Source organism: Euprymna scolopes, chromosome 29, assembly GCF_053919585.1.
Source record: "Euprymna scolopes isolate OS-2025 chromosome 29, ASM5391958v1, whole genome shotgun sequence".
Taxonomy (NCBI): domain Eukaryota; kingdom Metazoa; phylum Mollusca; class Cephalopoda; order Sepiida; family Sepiolidae; genus Euprymna; species Euprymna scolopes.
In genome coordinates, this window is record NC_136510.1 from 1,377,073 (window position 1) to 1,397,757 (window position 20,685).

General features: G+C 33.3%; 2 protein-coding genes across 2 annotated transcripts in view; both read right to left on the reverse strand.

Moving 5' to 3' along the window:
• Positions 1 to 20,685, reverse strand: part of LOC145252376 (uncharacterized) — a 453,386-nt gene that overhangs the window by 288,040 nt on the left and 144,661 nt on the right. The gene's annotated exons all lie outside the window — the stretch shown is intronic.
• The window catches only part of LOC145252429 (hsp70-binding protein 1-like), a 48,049-nt gene continuing 39,390 nt past the window's right edge, over positions 12,027 to 20,685 (reverse strand). The window contains exons 5-6 of the mRNA XM_080111826.1: positions 16,457 to 16,665; positions 12,027 to 13,504 (exon numbers count right to left, since the gene is read on the reverse strand). Of these exons, the coding sequence (XP_079967952.1) occupies positions 13,400 to 13,504; positions 16,457 to 16,665 (314 nt within the window). The 3' untranslated portion in view covers positions 12,027 to 13,399. The remainder of the gene's footprint in view (positions 13,505 to 16,456; positions 16,666 to 20,685) is intronic.

Sequence of the window (20,685 nt, forward strand, 5' to 3'; positions counted from 1 at the left end):
TTATATTTTTGTTGTGTCGTGGAACAAAAGTGAAAATAAGAACAATCAAGTAGAGGTTCAGTTAAGGAACAAGTGTATTAACAATAATGTACAAAGATAGTAAAGCGTGTATATCTGTTGGGCACTCAGCTAGCAGTTGAAGTGCAGTCGCATCTCTCTCGCTGGTGTTGGAATTACTAGCGCTATTTATAGTGCTAATCGGTGTAAATTCCTCTGTTCAAGGAAGACCGGTATAACAATTTTATTTTCAAACATTTAGACAAGATAAACCCTTGTACTGTCAGTTTCAAACCTGATAATAGGGAACCATTTTAAGTTCCAATATCAAGCTCTTTTCAGCCGATATATCTCATCTGTATATAACCGGAAGTGGAAACATACACATATATTACAAAATCTCGTTTTTAAAAATCTTTAATTTCAAAATAATTAAAATTTTTAAAATTGTCAGTTTAATATTTTGGTTGGTTGTTTTTGTTTTACAGCATATCAACCCTTTTCAGGTTATTTAATGCCAAATCCAAAGATTTTGAAGAAAAGTTTTTAATAGAAAATATTTGGGGTTTTTTTTTTTTTAATTCGGTTTCTATTTAACCCATAGTTGGGACCCTAACAGGTACTATCACTCCGGGTCAGAGTGGACCTGGGAGCAATGGCAATTAAGGAGTGGCTCCACACTCCCCAAAGACCGCAAGCTGGGGCCCCACCATCGGATATACTTTAAGGGCATATCCAGGAACTAATAATTTGGACGCCAAAGAAAACCTGATATATACTTAATATGAGCCTGTTATTAATAAACTATAAGTATTTTTTATTATGTCACCTATGAAAAAATTTGGTTTATTAATTCATGAAATTTAAATTTTTTATCGGCTCTAAACAGATTTGTTTATATCCTAATTTGTAATCTGGTCCATATATATATATATATATATATATATATATATAAGTAGGTTGTAGTTTGCTTGAAGCATTGTTGAAGAAAATTATAAGGTAAAATTAAAAGCCAAGAACAATGCGAGATTTTTTTTTTTATAGAGTAAAATTAAATGCAAACAAAAGAAATAAATTTCTTTTTTTTTGTTGTTTGTTTTTTCTTTTTCACACAAATTTTAACTCTAAACAACAGTAATTTTTTTTTTCTGTTGTATTCATTATTCATATTGTATTTATAACACCATTGAATACAACAGAAAAAAAAATTACTGTTGTTTAGAGTTAAAATTTGTGTGAAAAAGAAAAAACAAACAACAAAAAAAAATTTATTTCTTTTGTTTGCATTTAATTTTACTCTATAAAAAAAAAAAATCTCGCATTGTTCTTGGCTTTTAATTTTACCTTATAATATATATATATATATATATATATATAATTTTCTGTCAATAATAAGTCTTTTCTATCAATAATATGGTCTTATTATTGACACAAAAATTATACATATATATATTTAATTAATTTTTTTTAATAATAGGGCAATATTACTGACGAAAAAGCTTTATTATTGACAAAAATATATTAAATATATACACAATATATATTTATGTATATATACATATTTATATAATATCAACACAGACAACATTCCATTCTTTGCATTGTGATAGCCTTCTAGTACTTACCTTTATACATAACTCACACAATGCTTCAAGCAAACTACATTTCATCAATAGTTATTATGTTTCGGAATTTTGAAGATGAGAATTGATAATTTTGGATCATTTAGATTATTCAGATTACTGTTTTCATCTTGTAACCATGGCACAACGGATATAAGTGCTAAGTGATAATCAGCTATAAGAAAAATTTTCTGCTGGTTGAAGGTTCAATTCTTACTATTGTGTAATGGAGTAACCATATCACCATACAGGATATATATGTGTGTAATGGTGTGCCAACATTATACCGTGATATGTGACGAAGGGTTCTTGATTATGTGCGTATGTGTCCTATATGTCTATGGTGGTTCTTCACTATTTGAACCCTAACTTATGTTGTTGCAGTCTATTTATGTTCCAATGCTATGATCGTCTAAATATTCATATGTAGGTGGGTGTGGCATACATGCATTTTCAACATACCTTATCTTCATGCGTCGTTGATGTTGGTCCATCTGGAATTCATCTTGTTCTTGGAGGGGAGGCTGGAACCTGTTTGGGTGAATATTCATTCACTTCGACGAACGCTGAAGTTTTTATTCACTTTCCAGGTGTCAATCACAGAAGAATGGAAATGAATATCTTTTTTCTTTTTTTTTTTTACACGGTGGTCACCACTTATCAAGGCTCGGAAGCCACTTGGGGATAAGCGTTATTGCAAGTACAGTACGTTAGTGTGGAGATTTGATGAAGTGTTTAATTAAGGGGACGGCTCATTAGGAATTTGTTAATGTTGGACTTGAAGACATCCAAGTTGTAGTCAGGTGGGAAGCAGGCAGACGGAACAGAATGGAAATGAATATCTTTTTTTTTTTCTTTTTTTTTACACGGTGGTCACCACTTATCAAGGCCCGGAAGCCACTAGGGGATAAGCGTTATTGCAAGTACAGTACGTTAGTGTGGAGATTTGATGAAATGTTTACTTAAGGGGCGGTTCATTAGGAATTTGTTAACATTGGGCTTGAAGACATCCAAGTTGTAGTCAGGTGGGAAGCAGGCAGACGGAACAGAGTTCTTTGCTTGAGTGGTTAATTCTAGGTCTCCATTCTAAGACACATCAGCTCCTTCCCCGATGAAGGGGGGGGACGACCTGTTAAACCGTCCACCCTGCTGAACGTCCAAATTCCAACTCCCATGTGATCTCCAGCTAACCTTATCACATGGTAACATACATATACTTCCGTCAGCTTATTAGATTCTTCCAGTAAACTTGTCTATGATATGGTTTAATTATATTTTGACAGTTTTTTTTCAATATTCTTCATATTCATCTCTTGTTTATCTCTCCAGTTAGATAGATAGAGAGATAGCTCGAGATGGATAGATACAGAAATAGATAGATAACTAGATCGATAGATATATCCATAATACACGTACATAAATAGATAGATACGACAGACAGATAAATAACTTACAAATACTTTTTTGGGTTCGACCGACTACATAACATTATGGGTGACAATAGGAATACAATTTCGAATTACATAAGAATTCTACCCAGTCATGGCTGACAGAATGAGACATACTACACATGTGAATTAAATTCTACATGGATTTCCAAGTTCGACAAGACACACTTGAAGAAGGTCGAAGGTTACATCAGCAAAAATGTGAGATAAAAAATCCCAGATGAGAACAGTAGTTCGAATAATACAAATAATAGTTAATTAATGAAATGTACCATTCAAAACCAATATGAAAATTAGTTAACTTTACGAATAATATTACAAAATCAGTTTATAAAATATACCATATCGCTTTCTCCAAGATCAGGCGTCTACGTTCCAACTTTCCAGAGGTTAAAATCCAATTACAGGAGATTAAACCAGACTTATTCTTTCTAAGTGAAACTGACATTGAACAGGCTATTTCCCTTGATGAGTTCATAATTAAAGGATATTCTAATTTAACATCCAAATCTGACCCCCGACATCGACATGGGCATGAAATATGTGCCTACATTAGAGATGGCTTCCCATGTGGTCGGAACATCTCCAGGAAAGATCCTAAATTGCTCTATATGTGCTTTTGGATTGCACTTGCTCACACCACTGCATTTATATTTACCCTCTATCGCCCCCATAACAGCGGAGTTACTATCTTTAAGAGCATATCTGAGAAAATTGACCACATCCTATCTGCTCACCCTTCGGCTAACATTCACGTCTGTAGTGACTTCAATGTTCACAATGTGGAATGGTTAGCCCACTCAAGCAAGACAGATGATGAGGGAGGGTTTTGTCACGATTTCTCCATTGCTTATGACCTAACACAGATAGTTCAAAAACCCACCTGTGTGCCCGACATTGATGGTCAGTATGCAAGTCTCCAAGATCTTTTCCTCACAACTTGCCCTAAGCTATGTTCACCTTCTGTTCTGTCCCCATTGGGATTTTCCGACCACTTGGTTGTATCAGTTAAGATAAAAACAAAATGTAATAAGTCCTCTAACATACCTTTCCATCATACAGTATATCGATACTCTATGGCTGACTGGGATAGCTTCCGTGCATTTATATAAGATCTACCTCTGCATTCCATGTTTAAAAAGGATGCGTCCTCTATAGTATCAGACCTAATGGAATGGTTAATGGTAGGTATAGACCTTTTCATACTTATCATAATTCCAGCAAAAACCCAACATCCAGTCGTGGTTCTTTCCAGAATGTGCTGCTGCCATTGCACACAGAAATCACTATTTCCACAGCTACCAACATGATAGATGTACTGAGACTAAAGCTGCTGTCAGAACTGCCAGCAACCTTCATGCAACATACAAATACCTGTGCATGATGTTTCCAAGCAACTGGCCCTGACGGCATTCCAATTAGTGCTGAAAAAGCTGCAACCAGAACTAGCTCCCATACTTACAAAGCTGTTTAAGCATTGTCTTAAGGAGAATTGCTTCCCAACACCCTGGAAAACCTCACCAGTATGCCTTGTATTTAAGAATTCAGATGATCGGTTATCTCCCTCTCAGTACAGACCAATAAGTCTCCTGAGAGTAAGTTGCTGGAATCTGTGTTAAATAGAGAGGTAGTCAACCACCTCAGAAAAAATAACCTTATTAGTGACATGCAATATCTCATAGGATTAACGAATCTCTTGATGGAGGCTTCCTTTCTAGGGCAATTTCTCTTGACATATCAAAGGCCTTTGATAGGGTATGGCATAAAGATCTACTCCACAAGATTTCCAGCTATAGCATAGCTGGAAATGTCTTCTCAATTATTAAATAATTTCTCCCTGATAGGTTCATAACAGTAGTGGTTGATAGCCAAAAATTAGAAGCTCACAGCATTAATGCTGGAGTCCCTCAGGAGTCCATCCTGGACCGAACTCTCTTCCTGATCTTCATCAATGATCTCCCAAATCACATTCTAAGATCATTTGTAGACATTTATGCTGACGACACTACCATCTAGGGCAACACTTCAAAGGGTGTAAATGACCAAGTTCTTTCTGATTCTCTCTTCTCTGATGATGGGGAAGAGGTAATGCATCTAAAAGCTTCCATCTTTACATCATCGATGCTCTGATCTCCATCTGGCATCAATTGAAATGAACGACTCTCATCTTGGGGAGACTCCATGTTTTGACAAGATTTTGGGTCTGACCTTTACTTCTGATCTGAAATGGAACACATACATCAAATCTGTTGCCAAGCTCACTGGAAAAATGGTGAGACCATCCTACTGTTCCAGTAGATATCTCACTCCTGGTGCAATTCTCTACCTGTATAAGAGTCAAGTACGTCCAAGGATGGAGTACTGTTGCCACATCTGGGCAGGAGGTGCTAGACGCAGGGGGATGCTCTTTTCTCTTCCTTGCAACCTCTTTCTCACAGAAGAGACGTTGTGAGCTTGTTTTTGTTTTGTTGTGGTTTTCATAGGCATTGCTTGTCTGAGTTCCCCCCTCACCTAACTTTCACGAAAAACACTTGTCTAGCTGAAACCACTATCAATAATTTCTCCCACTCTTTATCTGTGCGTAAACCTAAACGTAGATTCCATGAACAAAGTTTCTTTCTTAGAACTGCACGCCTGTGGAACTCTCTTCTATTTTCCTGCTTTCCAGCTGACTACAATATGGTTAGTCTAGCATAAACAAGTTCTTGATGAGCCCTTCCCTTAATCCAATTTACCAAATTTCCACTTTTAACGATTACTACGATATTGCCCTAGTGATTAGTGGTGAGTCCTTTGTAAAAAAGGAGCGCATACGAAATGAATGTTTCTGTTTAGAGCACAATTGAAACATGATACTTGACTTTTTCATTTTAAACTTTTATTCAAGTCATTATATAAAAATACTTTTATAAAATCAATAGCAGGTTCTCTACAGTGCAATGTAGACTACTATATATTGTGAAATAAGTCATAGAATGAGGCATGTGAGCTTCCTCCCAGTGCACTGTGAGGAATCTCCAACTAAAGCAGGCAATCAATCGATGTGATTGAAAAATGGGCGATTTCATCGATTTTGATGGCAATAAAAATGTGTGTGAAACATTTGTTAATCCTCATTCAATACCGGGCAATGCCAGTTCACCATGCTAGTATGTGTGTGTGTTCTCATTAAAATAAAAAGAAAAAATTTGGAATTTTTTTTTCACAGAAAAAAAAATTCCAAATTTACACCTGATGCCATTGTTGATCTCAAATTTCAGAATGATAAATTGTTACGCTTTCATTTGACCGTGAAGAATGTTTTGTATTTGCCTTGATTCTAATCTGGTATTCTACTAGACGTATTCGTAACCTGCAAGGTCACCAACACTACTACTATTTACTCATAATCCTCCCAAATAGTTTTTTTTTAAGACAGGCTTAGATATTATGACCTCAGGGGAAGAATTTGAACAATATAGGGAAATGTATGCAGAAGAGTAGACTGATTGTATGGCCACATTGAAAGAATGGATGAGAGTTCGTTATTTAGTAAATGTGGCGCAGTTGAGGTAACAAGTTTAAATTAATAGTTTTATTACAATTTTATTAATTTTTTTTGTTTTCAGTTATCTTCACACATTTTGTACATTCTCAAATTTAATTTTTATTTTAATTCATAATTGGATTATTAATTTTTCTTTTCACTTTTTAACTAATAATAATAAATATAGTAATAGTAATAATAATAATAAATATAGTAATAGTAATAATAGTGATAATTATAATAATGATGATGGAAGTGGACAAGGAAAAAACCTGGTGATGGTTGTTAAAATATGACTTGAAGATTGGGACACAAGCCCTAATATGTGTCACACAGGAGCAAGCGGTCAGAACACATTATGTGAAGTATCATATCAATAAAACGGCTAAAAGTTCTCTATGTCGACTGTGTAGATAGAAAGGTGAGAATGTACATGTTTAGTAGTTGTAAGAAGTTCACTCAAAAGGAGTACAAGAGACGGCATGACAATATTACAAGAACGGTTCATTGGGATAGATGAAAGAAAAGAAGGTTGGAATGCAATTTGGGCCTTGATAAGTGATGACACATTCATAAAAAAAAACAAAACAACAACAGTAATCCTTAGGGCCAGGGCCACTACCATTATTGATCCGACTTTGATTACCTTCTTAATTTTATAAACTGACATATCCATTAAGTCATTCTTCTTGAAGCAATAAAAATAATAAACTGTATATGACTTGTATATGTGTATAAGGATAATATAGAAGTTAAGATACATTTTATTTTTCCATTTAAATACATGTTTGTAGTAGATGGCGAGGCAGAACAGGAAGTCACTTATTCTTTAATTACTCACAGGCATTAAAGATTGCAAAATGATCAAATCCACACAGAATTAAAGCGAACAAGAGAAATACATAGATTCTGGACAAACATACAGACAATTCTCCTTCATATAATAAATTTCCTGAAGGAATACGTCTGCATTTTCTTTCCAAATTAGTACAGAAATTGTATGAAAGCTGCCCCCCACCATATCTGACGAAATTTGGCCAAGTTGACCCCAATTAATGAATATATTTTTTGTTTTAAATTTTCAGTATTATTTATCCAGGACAATGCCGATCAAGAATGTACCAACATTTTGAGTGTTTGATAGTTTGAATTTTATCTGGACACAAAAACATTATGTAATATATATATATATAAAAAAAAGGCAAAATGTGTGTTAGTGTGTGTGTGTGCATTTTTTCTGTATATCCGGCAAAGGCTTGTTTGGAGGAGTCCTCGGGGGGGGGGGGATTACTATGTCTTAGATTATAAATTATAATATCTACGATTTACGAAACGACGTTGTAAATATCTTTTATTTCAGTGACTTTCATCTTACAGAATTTGCACTGTGAATTCGTTTTCTATACTTCTAATATGATGACGTGATATTTGACCTAAACAAAAACAAACAAACATACGTTGACATTCAACGACCTGCATTTTTAAACGTTTATTTTCAGCTGCTCTCAAGTCCCTACCTTCGTGGCGTCATGTTAAGTCATCCGACTATTAACCTCAAGGCTTCGGGTTCGAGCCTACCTCCCAAAACTTTTTTCGCTGTTTTTTTTGTTTGTTTTGAACAAGTTTAACATTGTTTTTTTTATATTTAAACAGGGTTATTACTTCATTTTTATTTAGTTTCTATTTTTTTTTAATGAACCCCACCTCCAACACACACACACCTCCAAAGACCTGGGCACCCCCACTAGTAGATAAAGAAAAGCACAATTTGGCAGTGAATAATGTACATTTATCCAGTTTTAATTATAAAACAAGCCGAGCATGCGGGGGCCCTCTCCGCGAGTGCAAAATTTACTTTCACCATGACAAATTTAAAAAAAAATTCAAGTAGTTTTAGAGAAAAATGCAAACGAATAAAGGGAGTGAATTACTAGGTCCAATCCGTCCTTCCTTGGGTGACCAAAAATTGCACGTTTGACAACTGTGGCAATTATGACTATGCTGGCAAAAGGCTGTATGCAGTTCGTCAATGGCATATTTAGCATGTGTGATGTAAAGGAAATTACAATGCAGAAGCTGTTCAGTTTGAAAAGTTATGAACGGACAAACACCACATCTTTTTTATATATAGACAAATTTATTTTTATTATTTCCATAGAATGCGGAACAATGCATAAGAGAAATGATTTTAAAGTCTATGCGAAAATTGTTTTAAATTTCTTTTATTTACAGCAAAATTCAGGTATGGATGACAAATTAAAAAAAAAAAAAAAAAAATTTCAATTCATAAACCCGAATCAATTTGGACAGACAATAAAAATGTTGATGGACCCTGAAATAAAAAGGTGTCGTAAACATAAGACGACAATTTCCCATGTGTAATGTTTAAGGACGTGGTACAAAAAATAATAGAAAGAAAAAAAGGACAGGGTATGTAACGTCAAATCTGCAGGTGCTGCCATCTACAGGGTGGTCAAAAAGTCAGGTAACATGTTAAAGGTAGAAAAAACAATATGATCCATTATAATCTCTATTCGTTTAATATTATTTGTTTAAATATTTGAGTGTAATATATAAACTACCCCTCCTGATTTCTGGCTTTGGGGCTATGTAAAGGATAGCGTTTATGGCAAGAAGCCTGATACAATAGCGTCTTTAAAGTTATTTATTGAAGAGGAGATTGCGCGGATATCAGCTGACATGATTACACGTGTTACACAATCAGTGGTTAATCGCTTCCAGCGATTGATAGAGAGAAATGGACGACAATTAACAAAATAAACATATTTCATGTTTGTTTCATTTTATATTTCAATGTATGGTACTTAAATATACGTGTATTGCTAATATCGTTTTTCTTTAAAATGTTACCTGACTTTTTGACCACCCTGTATGTTCAGGTGATTTGAATACACAGAAGATTGAAACTTGAAGGATTTGCCATAAATGAGATGTAAAGACGACTGAATGATTCAAGGGGCAAAGATACTGGAGAAAAGCTCTGTTTAGAGTTTTTATTTCGTCTCCCTTGGGCTTCATTTTCTTTCTTTTTTTGGAACTTTGGTCATGTCTTGAACAATTGTCACTATCTGAAAGAAGTGCACAATTTACAGAACAATTCTTCTGTTCACTCTTTTCTACGGAGTAGAATCATGGAATATGTAAGGTCATGCTGAATGAATCGTCTCATGGACATCAGGGCTGGGAGTGACCAATGGTAAAAAAAAAAATCTAAAACCCAGATGAATAACTCAACTGGGGGTAGGGTAAGGAGTGATGATAGGGGTTGTCACTCATAATCACTAAAATAAAAAAAATTAAAAAAAAAAAAAGAAAAAAAAAAGGTAGAATCTCATTTTAGCAGGAAGAAGCAAAGCGTGTTAATCTACAATACCTTTTTGTCATGCTGAAAGTATGGATTGATATGTTTTAAAGAGACAGGAAGATATTAAGTGACAAAATAAAAGTCTTCTACCTCCCGTACTCATGAATCGTTTGAAGTATGGCAAAGTGAACATTTTTACAGAGAAGAGAAAAAGAAGGCAAAGCAAAGCAAAACGTGACAGGAAGAGAAGAGAAAAAAAAAACAGGAAAAGATAAAGAAAGATTAAGCAAATGAGAAAGAGAAGAAGAATGAAATCAAGCCAAATAAAGAAGAAAATAAGGACATAAAGCTCTAGAGATTTTTTTTCTTATGTTAAAAAAAAAAGTGGGGGGGTACTTTTTTTTAGAATATCAAAGCAAACAAAAAGAAAAGAGAACTCACATTCCTGGGGGATTATGAATATAGGTTTGCCCAATCCACAAATACTAGAACATACAAGCCAACAATCTACAGCAGATCAACTAATAACAGAAAAATCTCAGATTGATAACTTATCTAAAGAGAAGTTGCATGTTTTTTTTTGGGGGGGGGGTAGTTGCTTTGTTTTTAATTTACAATGTAAAACCAGATCACAGCCTCCAAAAATAAATTGACCTGATGTGTAATAATGAAATTACAAAACAAAATCATTGAATTAGAAAATAAAAAAAACATGAAGTGACCTCCAAAGTTAAAAAAAAAAAAAAAAAGAAAAGAAAAAGAACTCTAGAATGTAGATCATTTCGACATCAGTAGCTTAGATAGTTATTGTTATTCTAATTTGAAGATAAATTTGGTGTTTTAATCTCACTATCATAAAAATAAATGGTTCAACTTTAAATACATATTTGAGAATGTGATACTATGTCTTTTGGAATCGTTTCCAGGTGCAGAGGATTATATGGTACTAGCAGGCCGCCTGGCGTTGCCCGGTCATAAAATATGCATAAATATTATATTTTTACTAATACAGATTTCCTATTTATTATAAACAGAAATACCATAGGTATTAAATGCAACATTAAGTTCCTTTAAAAAAGAATGAAGTAAAAAAAAAAAAAGAAAGAAACAGGCATAAACATGCAAGTATTATGTTTTTCTAAACAGTTCATTTGTAGTAAGTAAAAAAAAAAAATTATCGAGCTAGGATCGAAACCAAAACCTAAAAACAGTAAGTCAAGTACGATAACCATTAGGCCAGCTTGACATGATCTTAAAGTGTTTTCAAAACTACTTATTCTTAACATAAGGAATCTGTCATGTGAACAATTTATGCATGCGAATTTGTGAAAAAGTTGACAAACAGATAAAAATCTGATGACCCCCCCCACATACATACTAATTTTTCAATTTTTACCCCCTAGCAATTTTTACTCTTTTCCAGATGATAACCAATTAAAAAGTTATCCACATGTCTGAATACCTTATATACCAAATTTCAAGTCTGTAGATCAAAAATTTGTTGAGTATATAGGTTGAGAAGTGTCCTCTCAAACACACATTCTAACTTTTATAGATATATAGATAATTGCTGGAGGAGGAAATTAGATTCAGTTAATGCCAGAATTCTGGTAAAACTAAAGGTCATTTAAGGTTATTGAGAAAGATAACATAAGATGGTTCATTAAAAAATAACTCCAAGCTAAATAGAGCTTCATGAAATAATCACAATAAAATAAGGTTCAGGGTCATTGGCAAGTATATAACAGCCTCCCAGAAAAAGTATCAAGAGAACATGTTCACTTCTTTAAAAATTGTAGTCGTTTTTCGGAGAGGATGGGTGGAGGGCGGAGTTAAAAACAAATTTTCACTTCAGCTTGTGGCAGCAACACACTAGAATAAGAACTGATAATCTCTCGACACCTGTTGTACATAGAGACATGCGCACTTCTCCGCGCATCCAGACTTTTTGGCTACAGGTCAATCAGTCCACAAGAAGATCAAAAGCAGCACCCGCAGATTTAAGATCATTGTCTCTGACCTTTTAGCACAGATTTCAAAAGCTTTAGGGTTGGGACTTTTTAGGCTTCACGTTGTTTTATTTTCAACAAAATGTCCAGTGATAGATCTTTTCTTTTTTTGTTTTTTTTAAATACAATAGAGACAAAGAATTTCATCAAAGATTATAAAATTTGATTTTATAAAAAAAATACTTAAAAACATTTTTTTTTTTCATCATCTTTTAATTTTGATCAATTGTAGTTTCTGCAGACACAAGTAGAAAAAAAAGGAAAAAGTTTGTTTTATGGCATATCAACCCTTTTCGGGTTATTAAATATGAAAAAAATTCATCTTTTGAAAACACTTGAACACCAGTTGTTAGTTTACCTATAGCCGGGTCGGGGTGGTGGGAGTTAATACTTTCTACGAGTTTTGTTGCTGACGATAAAAATCAGTGAATAAGTCAGCATTAACCGATTCCATAGTCTGTGTCAATATATTTTGATTCCATAATCAATGATGAGAAAGAGAGATGAAAATATGGAAGAGGAAGAGAAAGAGAGAGGGGAAGAAGGAGGAAAAGAGGGAGAAAAATGGAAAATAGAAGAGGGAGAATTTGAGAGAAATAGAGAGGGAAGTAAAATAAGAAAGAAAGAGGTAAAATGAGGAGGAAAAGCAGAAAATGAAAGAGAAGGGGAAAGAGAAAGAGAGAGGGGGAAAGGGGGACAGAGAGAAAGAGGGGAGAAGCAAAGGAGAGAAATTATTACCAAAATAAAAGTTAAGTATTCAAATGTTGTCCCATTTTTACAAAAAGGACTGGTTTTCATTTGTTTATCATTAAAAAGCTAGATTGTAATGCCGTTGGTCAGTTTTATGGTGAGGTTTAAGTCTTTTTGCTGGCAAGAAAAACAAAGACAAAAATTCATTAGATTCAATAAAAGATTCTATTAAGTTAAAAAAAAAAAATTTTTTAAATGAATTTGAAAATAAAACAAAAAAATAAAATTTTAACATCCATTTAAAATTAAATTCTAAATAAATTTAATTTTAACACAAAATATTTTATATGGAAAATAAAATAAAAATAATTGCACGTTAATCTGTGTGCAAGTTAAACATTTGTTTTTTTTTTGTTTTGCTTTGTTTTAACCTCAAAGTGATTTTCTTTTTTCCTTTCGAAGCTTTATGGTCCATGTTAATGCAAGAAGCATCAAGAGGAAAGAAAAACAAAATTGTCTGAAGATGTCGCATCAGGAGGCAAAGCTAATACAAGTAGCAAAAGTTGTAGCTGTAATTATCGGAGAAATGGATAACCTTTTTTTCTTCCTTTTTTTTTCTTTTAAATCATCCATTAATTATACAAGAAAAGTAAAGAAGAGACTGAACGCTAGTCGCAAAAGTTTCAGAGTTGTGGCGACAATAACAGTACAAAATAACAGAAGATGAAAATTGAGAAAAAGAAGTTCAAGAATTTTGAGGGGAAAATGACACTCGGCTGAAACTATCTGCCAGCACTTGAGGAGGCATGGCCGCTGGGACTAGGGGTTCGGCTGTTGTTGCTCAATTTCATCATCTGTAACAATTCTTTGGTGTGGTCAAGTTCCTCCTGGAAGAAAACAATACAAAACATGAAATTAGAAAGGAAGAAATAGGGTTTGTTTTCGTTGGTTTGTTTTATGGCATGTCAACTCTTGTTTGAATTATTTAATGCAGAATCCAGTCATTTTGGTAAAAGTTTTTATGCTTCAAAATGTGTTGCACCAGGATGATGATGTGTTGTGAAGATCTCAAATTTTACATCGTATACCTATTTTCAAGAGAAAGAAAAAGAAAAATATGTGCAATCACGCAGTGGAGGTTTTCATGTTTATGCCGGAAGTCGAGAATATCAGTAATACAATCAGATGAGTTTGCATACTTGTTAAATTATTTCTAAAATATAAATCTGAATTAGTGTTAATTATCGTTAAAAATTATTACATTTTTCATTAATATTATTATTACACGTTTTACTTATAATTGTTCACTTATAAGTGTTTAATTTCACGCACACATGCATATGCAGAATACCTCTTTTTTTTATTTTATTTAATAAGTCTGATATTTGCCACAATAGTTAAGAAGAGTTATTTCCCTTCAGTAGCATTCTATACAGGTCTTTTTTTTTCATATTTTATAACTAATTGTTATAACTTTTTTATTTATTCATATATATGTATATATGTATATATATATATATATATATATATATATATATATATATATATATATATACTATTATTTATTTAATTATTTCTCCGTCTTGGTGCAACACATTATGTTGGCAAATAAAATTGAAAAGTTTTGAAATTTTTTTTTTTTTTTGAACTTACCTTGCCCCAAACCCAATGATGTTTCTCTAAAAGACTAGATTGTCACAACCTTCAAAGAACTCGTGTGTGTGTATCTTCACATGTGTGAAAGAAGTTGTGTTTGAAGTCTATGACAATTCGCTCTTGTAGAGAAACATCATATGTGTGTGTGTGTATATATATATATATATATATATATATATTCATTTTACTTATAATTAGGCTATGGAGTCCCAGTTGTAATTTTGTGTTATTTTTATCATTTCAAAGTTATGTCATTTTTTATTTTCAATGATAATTCAATCCAGTATGAATATATATGTTCTTAAAGTTATCAGTGTTGTTATTTGTTGTGAAGAGTTGCAGGTTTGCTATTTTACTTGGAAGCGTGCTATCTTCACAAATAACATAAAAAAATAGACTAAAATGCTACACTACTGCCTTGTATGCTTTGTCCACTATCTTGTATGTAAATCTCGAAATTAACGTTAAATGTAAAAGTTTAAGGTAAAAATGAAAATGAAAACTATTTTCAAATTTTAAATAGCTGGTTTAGAAATGTAATATCATATGTGGATTTTTGATTTGAGGTCCAACATTTTAAATTACAAGTTGCATTTTTTTATTGAAGTTCATGTTTTTCCTTAGAATGTGCTTTTTAAAGTTAGCATTAACCTTTTCAAATTAAAAGTTATAACTTTTTAATTTAAATCTAAACCTTTGAAATTTGAATTGAATTAAAAAGTTTGTCAATTCTGAATTCACAAAATTTGAACTTATTAGAATTTAATATCGATCTTTTAATTTGATGGGAGATATTTTTAATTTGAAATTTGCCTTTTTGATTTTAAGTTGTCATTATTTAGTTTGTTGTTGACATTTTTTAAAAGTGAAATCGATCATTTATTTTTTAATTTGATATTTAAGGCTTTTAAATTGAAGTTGTCAAATTATTTCGATTTTAAATATTACCTTTTTCATTGACAGTTATCTCCCTTTGCATAGTTTCCATTTTTTTTAAGGTCTTCAGTTTGGGCCATTTTTTTTTTTTTTTAATTTATGCAATTTCTCCACGTAGGAACATCGGTTAAACATCAATTTTTTTTCTATCTACATAAACGTGGACAAATTGTGTCCCTTTTTGAAGTTACTAAACCTTTTTTTTTATTATGAACACGCGCAGCTATCTGACGTTGCCCGGCTATTATATAAACATGTATTGATGAATAAAATGTAATTAACAAAAAACAAACTTTAGCATAAAAAATAGAAACAATTTCATCTCAACATTCGTGATCGAATTCAATACAAACATTTTGTAATTTAACTTTTTAATTTAAATCTAAATTTAATTTAAATCGTTGAATTCACAAAATTTGAACTTTTTAAAATTTGATCGTTTTAATTTGATGCAAACATAACCATCCATAATAACCTTAGGAAGAAAAGGAACACTTCTGCGATTGAAGGACAATAGTTAAGTCTTAACAGGATTAAACAAAACAAGCCATTTTTAACTCCAATCCATAACTGGACCCAGATCAATTGCATATTTCAACTGATTCGAGGAAGTTTGGCAAGAAGCAATACCAGAACAATGAGTAGTGTCATCAAATTTGAAAAAGCTGGTTTAGAAATGTAATATTATGTTGGATAGAGTCCAAAAAAGAGTTTTCAATCTAATATATCCCACTTTGTCAACCCCTGTCCCATCGCCACAATGTTGTATCTCTGTGCCTGTTTTACGAGTATTTTAATGGAATGTAGTCTGATGAACTCATTGCGGTTGTGGCCCCCGCAACATATATATCGTTGACAAACCTGCTTAGAAACAACAAAATCTCACCCCTTCACTGTCGAGGGCTCTAAATGTTAGAAAGCTTTCTACTCTAATAGTTTATTCCCTCGAATAGCTAGATTTTGAAATTACCTTCCTTGACTGTACCGATATGCAGAAGTTTAAATGTAATGTAAACTAACATCTTGTTCATCTTTCCTACGCATGGTCCCAAATAGTAGCCCCTTACATCCAAGTGGCGATATGCCTTGTTAGGCGTAAACGCGAGTTAAAAAAAAGTATTTTTATTTTAAAGTTCAACAGATTAAATTACAAAATGCATTTTCACCTGAAATTCATGTTTTTCATTAGAATGCACTTTTCCAGGTTAACATTCAAGTTAATAACTCCTTTCATGCAGTTTACTTACCCGAAATTCATCCCTGCCATGTAGAGATTTCAGCTTTTCTTGAAGTATTTCTGTCAGCTGTAATTGTGGTCGCATACAATCTTCCAGTGACCGAGAATGGTCAGTGACAATGGACACGAGGCAGGCCATTAGATGCTCATGGAAAAGAGAATGATCCTCTCGAAGGTGACCGATGAGTTGTTCGAGCATTCCCATATCGCATAATGTATCTGCAAAGAAAGAAACACATTTTCGTAACAGAAGGAGAAACCTTATTTGCTGAGTCTAAAAATATTTATATATAAAAACGAATATGTTTGTGCGTCTGTTCATGCATCACTTGTCAATAGTTGATCACAAAATTAAACCTCTCGTGTTATCAGGTCAAGCAGTCTGATGATATCAGCTTCAAGACAAAAATAAAGACACTAAACATTGATGACATTCAAATTATTTGGATTCTTTAAACGATTTTCTCGTCTTGAGTGTTATTTTCACATTCTGATCCATGTAACCTTCGCACTACATCAGATATATCTTTTTGAAGCTGAGAATCTTTCTGTCAAACTCAAAAAATTGAAACAAACCCTTTACAGATTTTCAATATTCCTTTTCAAAGTTTTTTCCAGACAAAATTCAAGTTTTTAAAACAAAATTTGGGGTTTGTTTTACAATCCAAAGTGATTCGAAAAAGTAATAAAAAGGCCTTCGTTAAGGTATGGCATAAAGGCCTACTTCACAAGATTTCCAGCTACAGTATAACTGGAAATTTTTTCTCAATTATTAAATCATTTCTCTGATAGGCTCACAAGATTAGTGGTTGATGGGCAGAAATCAGAGGCCCACACTATTAATGCTGGAATCCCTCAGGAGTCCATCCTGAGCCCAACTCTCTTCCTGATCTACATCAATGATCTCCCAAAACACATACTTAAATCATTCATTGACATCTATGCTGATGACACGATCATTTATGGTAACACATCAAAGGCCGTAAATGACAAAAGTTCTCTCTGATTCTCTCTCCTCTGATCTTGAGTGCGTGGTACAGTGGGGGAAGAGGTGGCTGGTTACTTTTAATGCATCTAAAACCAAGCTCCTATCTTTACATCATCAACACTCTGATCCGCATATGGCATCAATTGAAATGATGGCTCTCGTCTTGGGGAGGCTCCATATTTTGACAAGCTTCTGGGTTTGACCTTTACTCCTGATCTGAAATGGAACACGTACATCAATCTGTTGCCCAGGTCGCTGGGAAAATGGTAGGATCCTTCTACCGCTCCAGAAGATATCTCACTACTGATGCAATTCTCTATCTGTATAAAAGCCAAGTACGTCCAAGGATGGAGTACTACTGCCACATCTGGGTGGGGGCTGCTAAAAACAGCCTATCCTGCCTTGACAGAGTACAAAATAGACTTTGTGGCTTAGTGGGGGTATGCCCTTTTCTCTTCCCTGCAACCTCTTTCCCATAGAAGAGACATTGCGAGCCTGTCTTTGTTTTATCGTTATTTCCATGGCAAGTGTTCGTCTGAGCTCCAATCTCTGGTCTCCCCCTCGAAAAACACCTGTCAAGGTGAAACCACTGTCAGTAATATTCCCCACTCTTTATCTGTGCCTAAATCAAAACGTAGATTCCATGAACAAAGTTTCTTTCTTCTTTCTTAGAAGTGCACGCCTGTGGAACTGTCTTCCGTTTGCTGATTTCCCACCTGACTACAACTTGAATGTCTTTAAGTCCAACATAAACAAATTCCTGATTAATCGCCCCCTTAAGTAAGACACTTTATCAAATCTCCAATACTAACGATTACTATGATACTATCTCATTGACTACTGTACACGCAATAACCCTTATCCCCGAGTGGCTTCCGAGCCTTGATAAGTGGTGACCTCCATGTAAAAAAAAAAAAAAAAAGAAAAAGAGGAATTTACCATTAGAGACTCGTGTCTACATAACAAAAGTTTTTTTGTTTTTTATTGGGGGGGGGGGGGTCATTATGGCAGCCGCCACAATTCCTACCCCTCCAAAAGAATTAAATTATAAATGAAAGCAAAAATAGAGGGAGATTTGAACCCCCACTCCCACTCAAAACAGAAAGTGAGAAAATAAAATGTCATAATTGAAAACTAGGTCAAAAAAAAAAAAAAAAATGGAGTTGTGTCCCCTTATCACAAAACTACTAGAGGTAGTTTTGTGATAAAGGGACATAACTCTTGTATCCACAATACTACTATGCAATTACAAGACAATGTATTTCGATTTTATTTTCAATAATAATGGTATTTTTATTAATACTTCAAAAAAATAATTTAACAGTATTTATTTCAATTTTATTTTTAATATTTCAGCACAAATTTTTACTTGACATAAAGAATACAATTTTCCAGGCCTTTTCAAGATATTGTCCATATTTTCAAGGATTTTTCAAGATAATTCAAGGCCAAAGTCAAAATTCAAAGACTTTTCAAGTCTGTGTGAACCCAGCTTTATTTTATACTGTTTTTTTTTTATATAGCATGCTTCTTTCTGTCAGCCATGACTGGATAGGATTCCTAAGTAATTCTCAATTGTATTCTGAGTGTCATTCGCATGGAGGACTGAACACTCAACCTCCAAAAATAACTTTTACAACTGAATTTTACCAAGTACTTCATCAACTAATCCAGATATTATAGAACAAACATATATTACATAGTCCCTTCCAAAGGAAGAGGTAATGCCTAGGAGAATAGTCTTATGACAACAAAAAAAAATAATACACTGCCCTTCATTAAAAAAAGATAGTAAAATGATCTCTATATTAATAGGATAGCGCGCATATGTTATTTATTTTGTGTGTCACGCTTACATCGAAGTGACCGTCATTTAATCGTTATGATTTCCATTTCTTGTAATAAATAATTTTAATAAGAATTCTTCATAAGGTTTGGTTTCGATTATAGCTGAAGGAACTCAAGTTATATATACATACACATATTTTTTTCATAAGTTTTAGTTTCGGTTCAAGCTGATGCATTCAAGTCATATATTTTTTATTTTTGAAATTGCAACTTTATAATATATATAAAACAAAAAATTGATAGAACACATATAGAACTCTATAATACGCACAAAATCTGCAAGAATTAATATATCACATTTAAGCGTACTTTATGACCAGGCTACGCTAAACGTCCCTGCTAGCTTGGATAAATACTTTTGCAGTTTTAACAAAAGAGCTACAATAATATCAGAGCATCTCCATTTACACTGAACATCTACAGAATGCCAACATCAATATATTACATATGAATGAGTCCCTGTGGAATTTCCACAGGTCCCACTAGTAAGAACAAATCCTACACTACATCTCCTCCCTCTGAATCAAGCACTGAAAGATGAAAATAGTATAGTTTTAGCTTCAAACAAATTCCAAATTTCTATTCATAATAAATACTTAAAAAAAAAAATTTTTTTAAATTGGATTGTTTTGTTTAATAGTTCATTCTGTACAGAAGTCATTGCTTTTCATTTGTGTCATAAAAGCATTATCCAGAAAGTTCCACACGGGTTGGTCAGAAGAGATGTTGTATTCTGACGATTTAGCACTTCTCTGTGAAACAATGGATGACTTACTTGTTAAGTTAAAAATTTAGAGGAATGTTCTGGAAAGTAAAGGTTTGAGAAAAAAGAAATTTCCTTGCTCAATTTGTAGAAAAAGAGTTGGATGTAATTCAACCTTTGTGATACGTGTAACATCAAGTGCAGTGGAATTACTAGTAGGTCGAGAGACAATAACAAGTTCGCTTGCAAGATGTGTAAAAACAACATGAATCAGACGCGGTGAAAGTATATCTGAATGGCGACGCTATTCAGGTTGTCGAGAAGTTTTGTTACCTTGGTGGTAACATAGGAGCACAGGTTGGAGCAGGTGTTAGTGTGAAGGTGTATATAATAGAGTTCATGGAACTTTTGTCATTATTAATCAGCAGACTATTATCACTGGAAAATTTTTTCAGAAATGTGTACGCAGTGTGATGATGCATGGTGTGAGAGGGAAAATGCTATTTCAACTGAAGTATGACAAACCAAGGAAAATACTATTTCAACTGAAGTATGACAGACCAAGGAAAATACTATTTCAACTGAAGTATGACAGACCAAGGAAAATACTATTTCAACTGAAGTATGACAGACCAAGGAAAATACTATTTCAACTGAAGTATGACAGACCAAGGAAAATACTATTTCAACTGAAGTATGA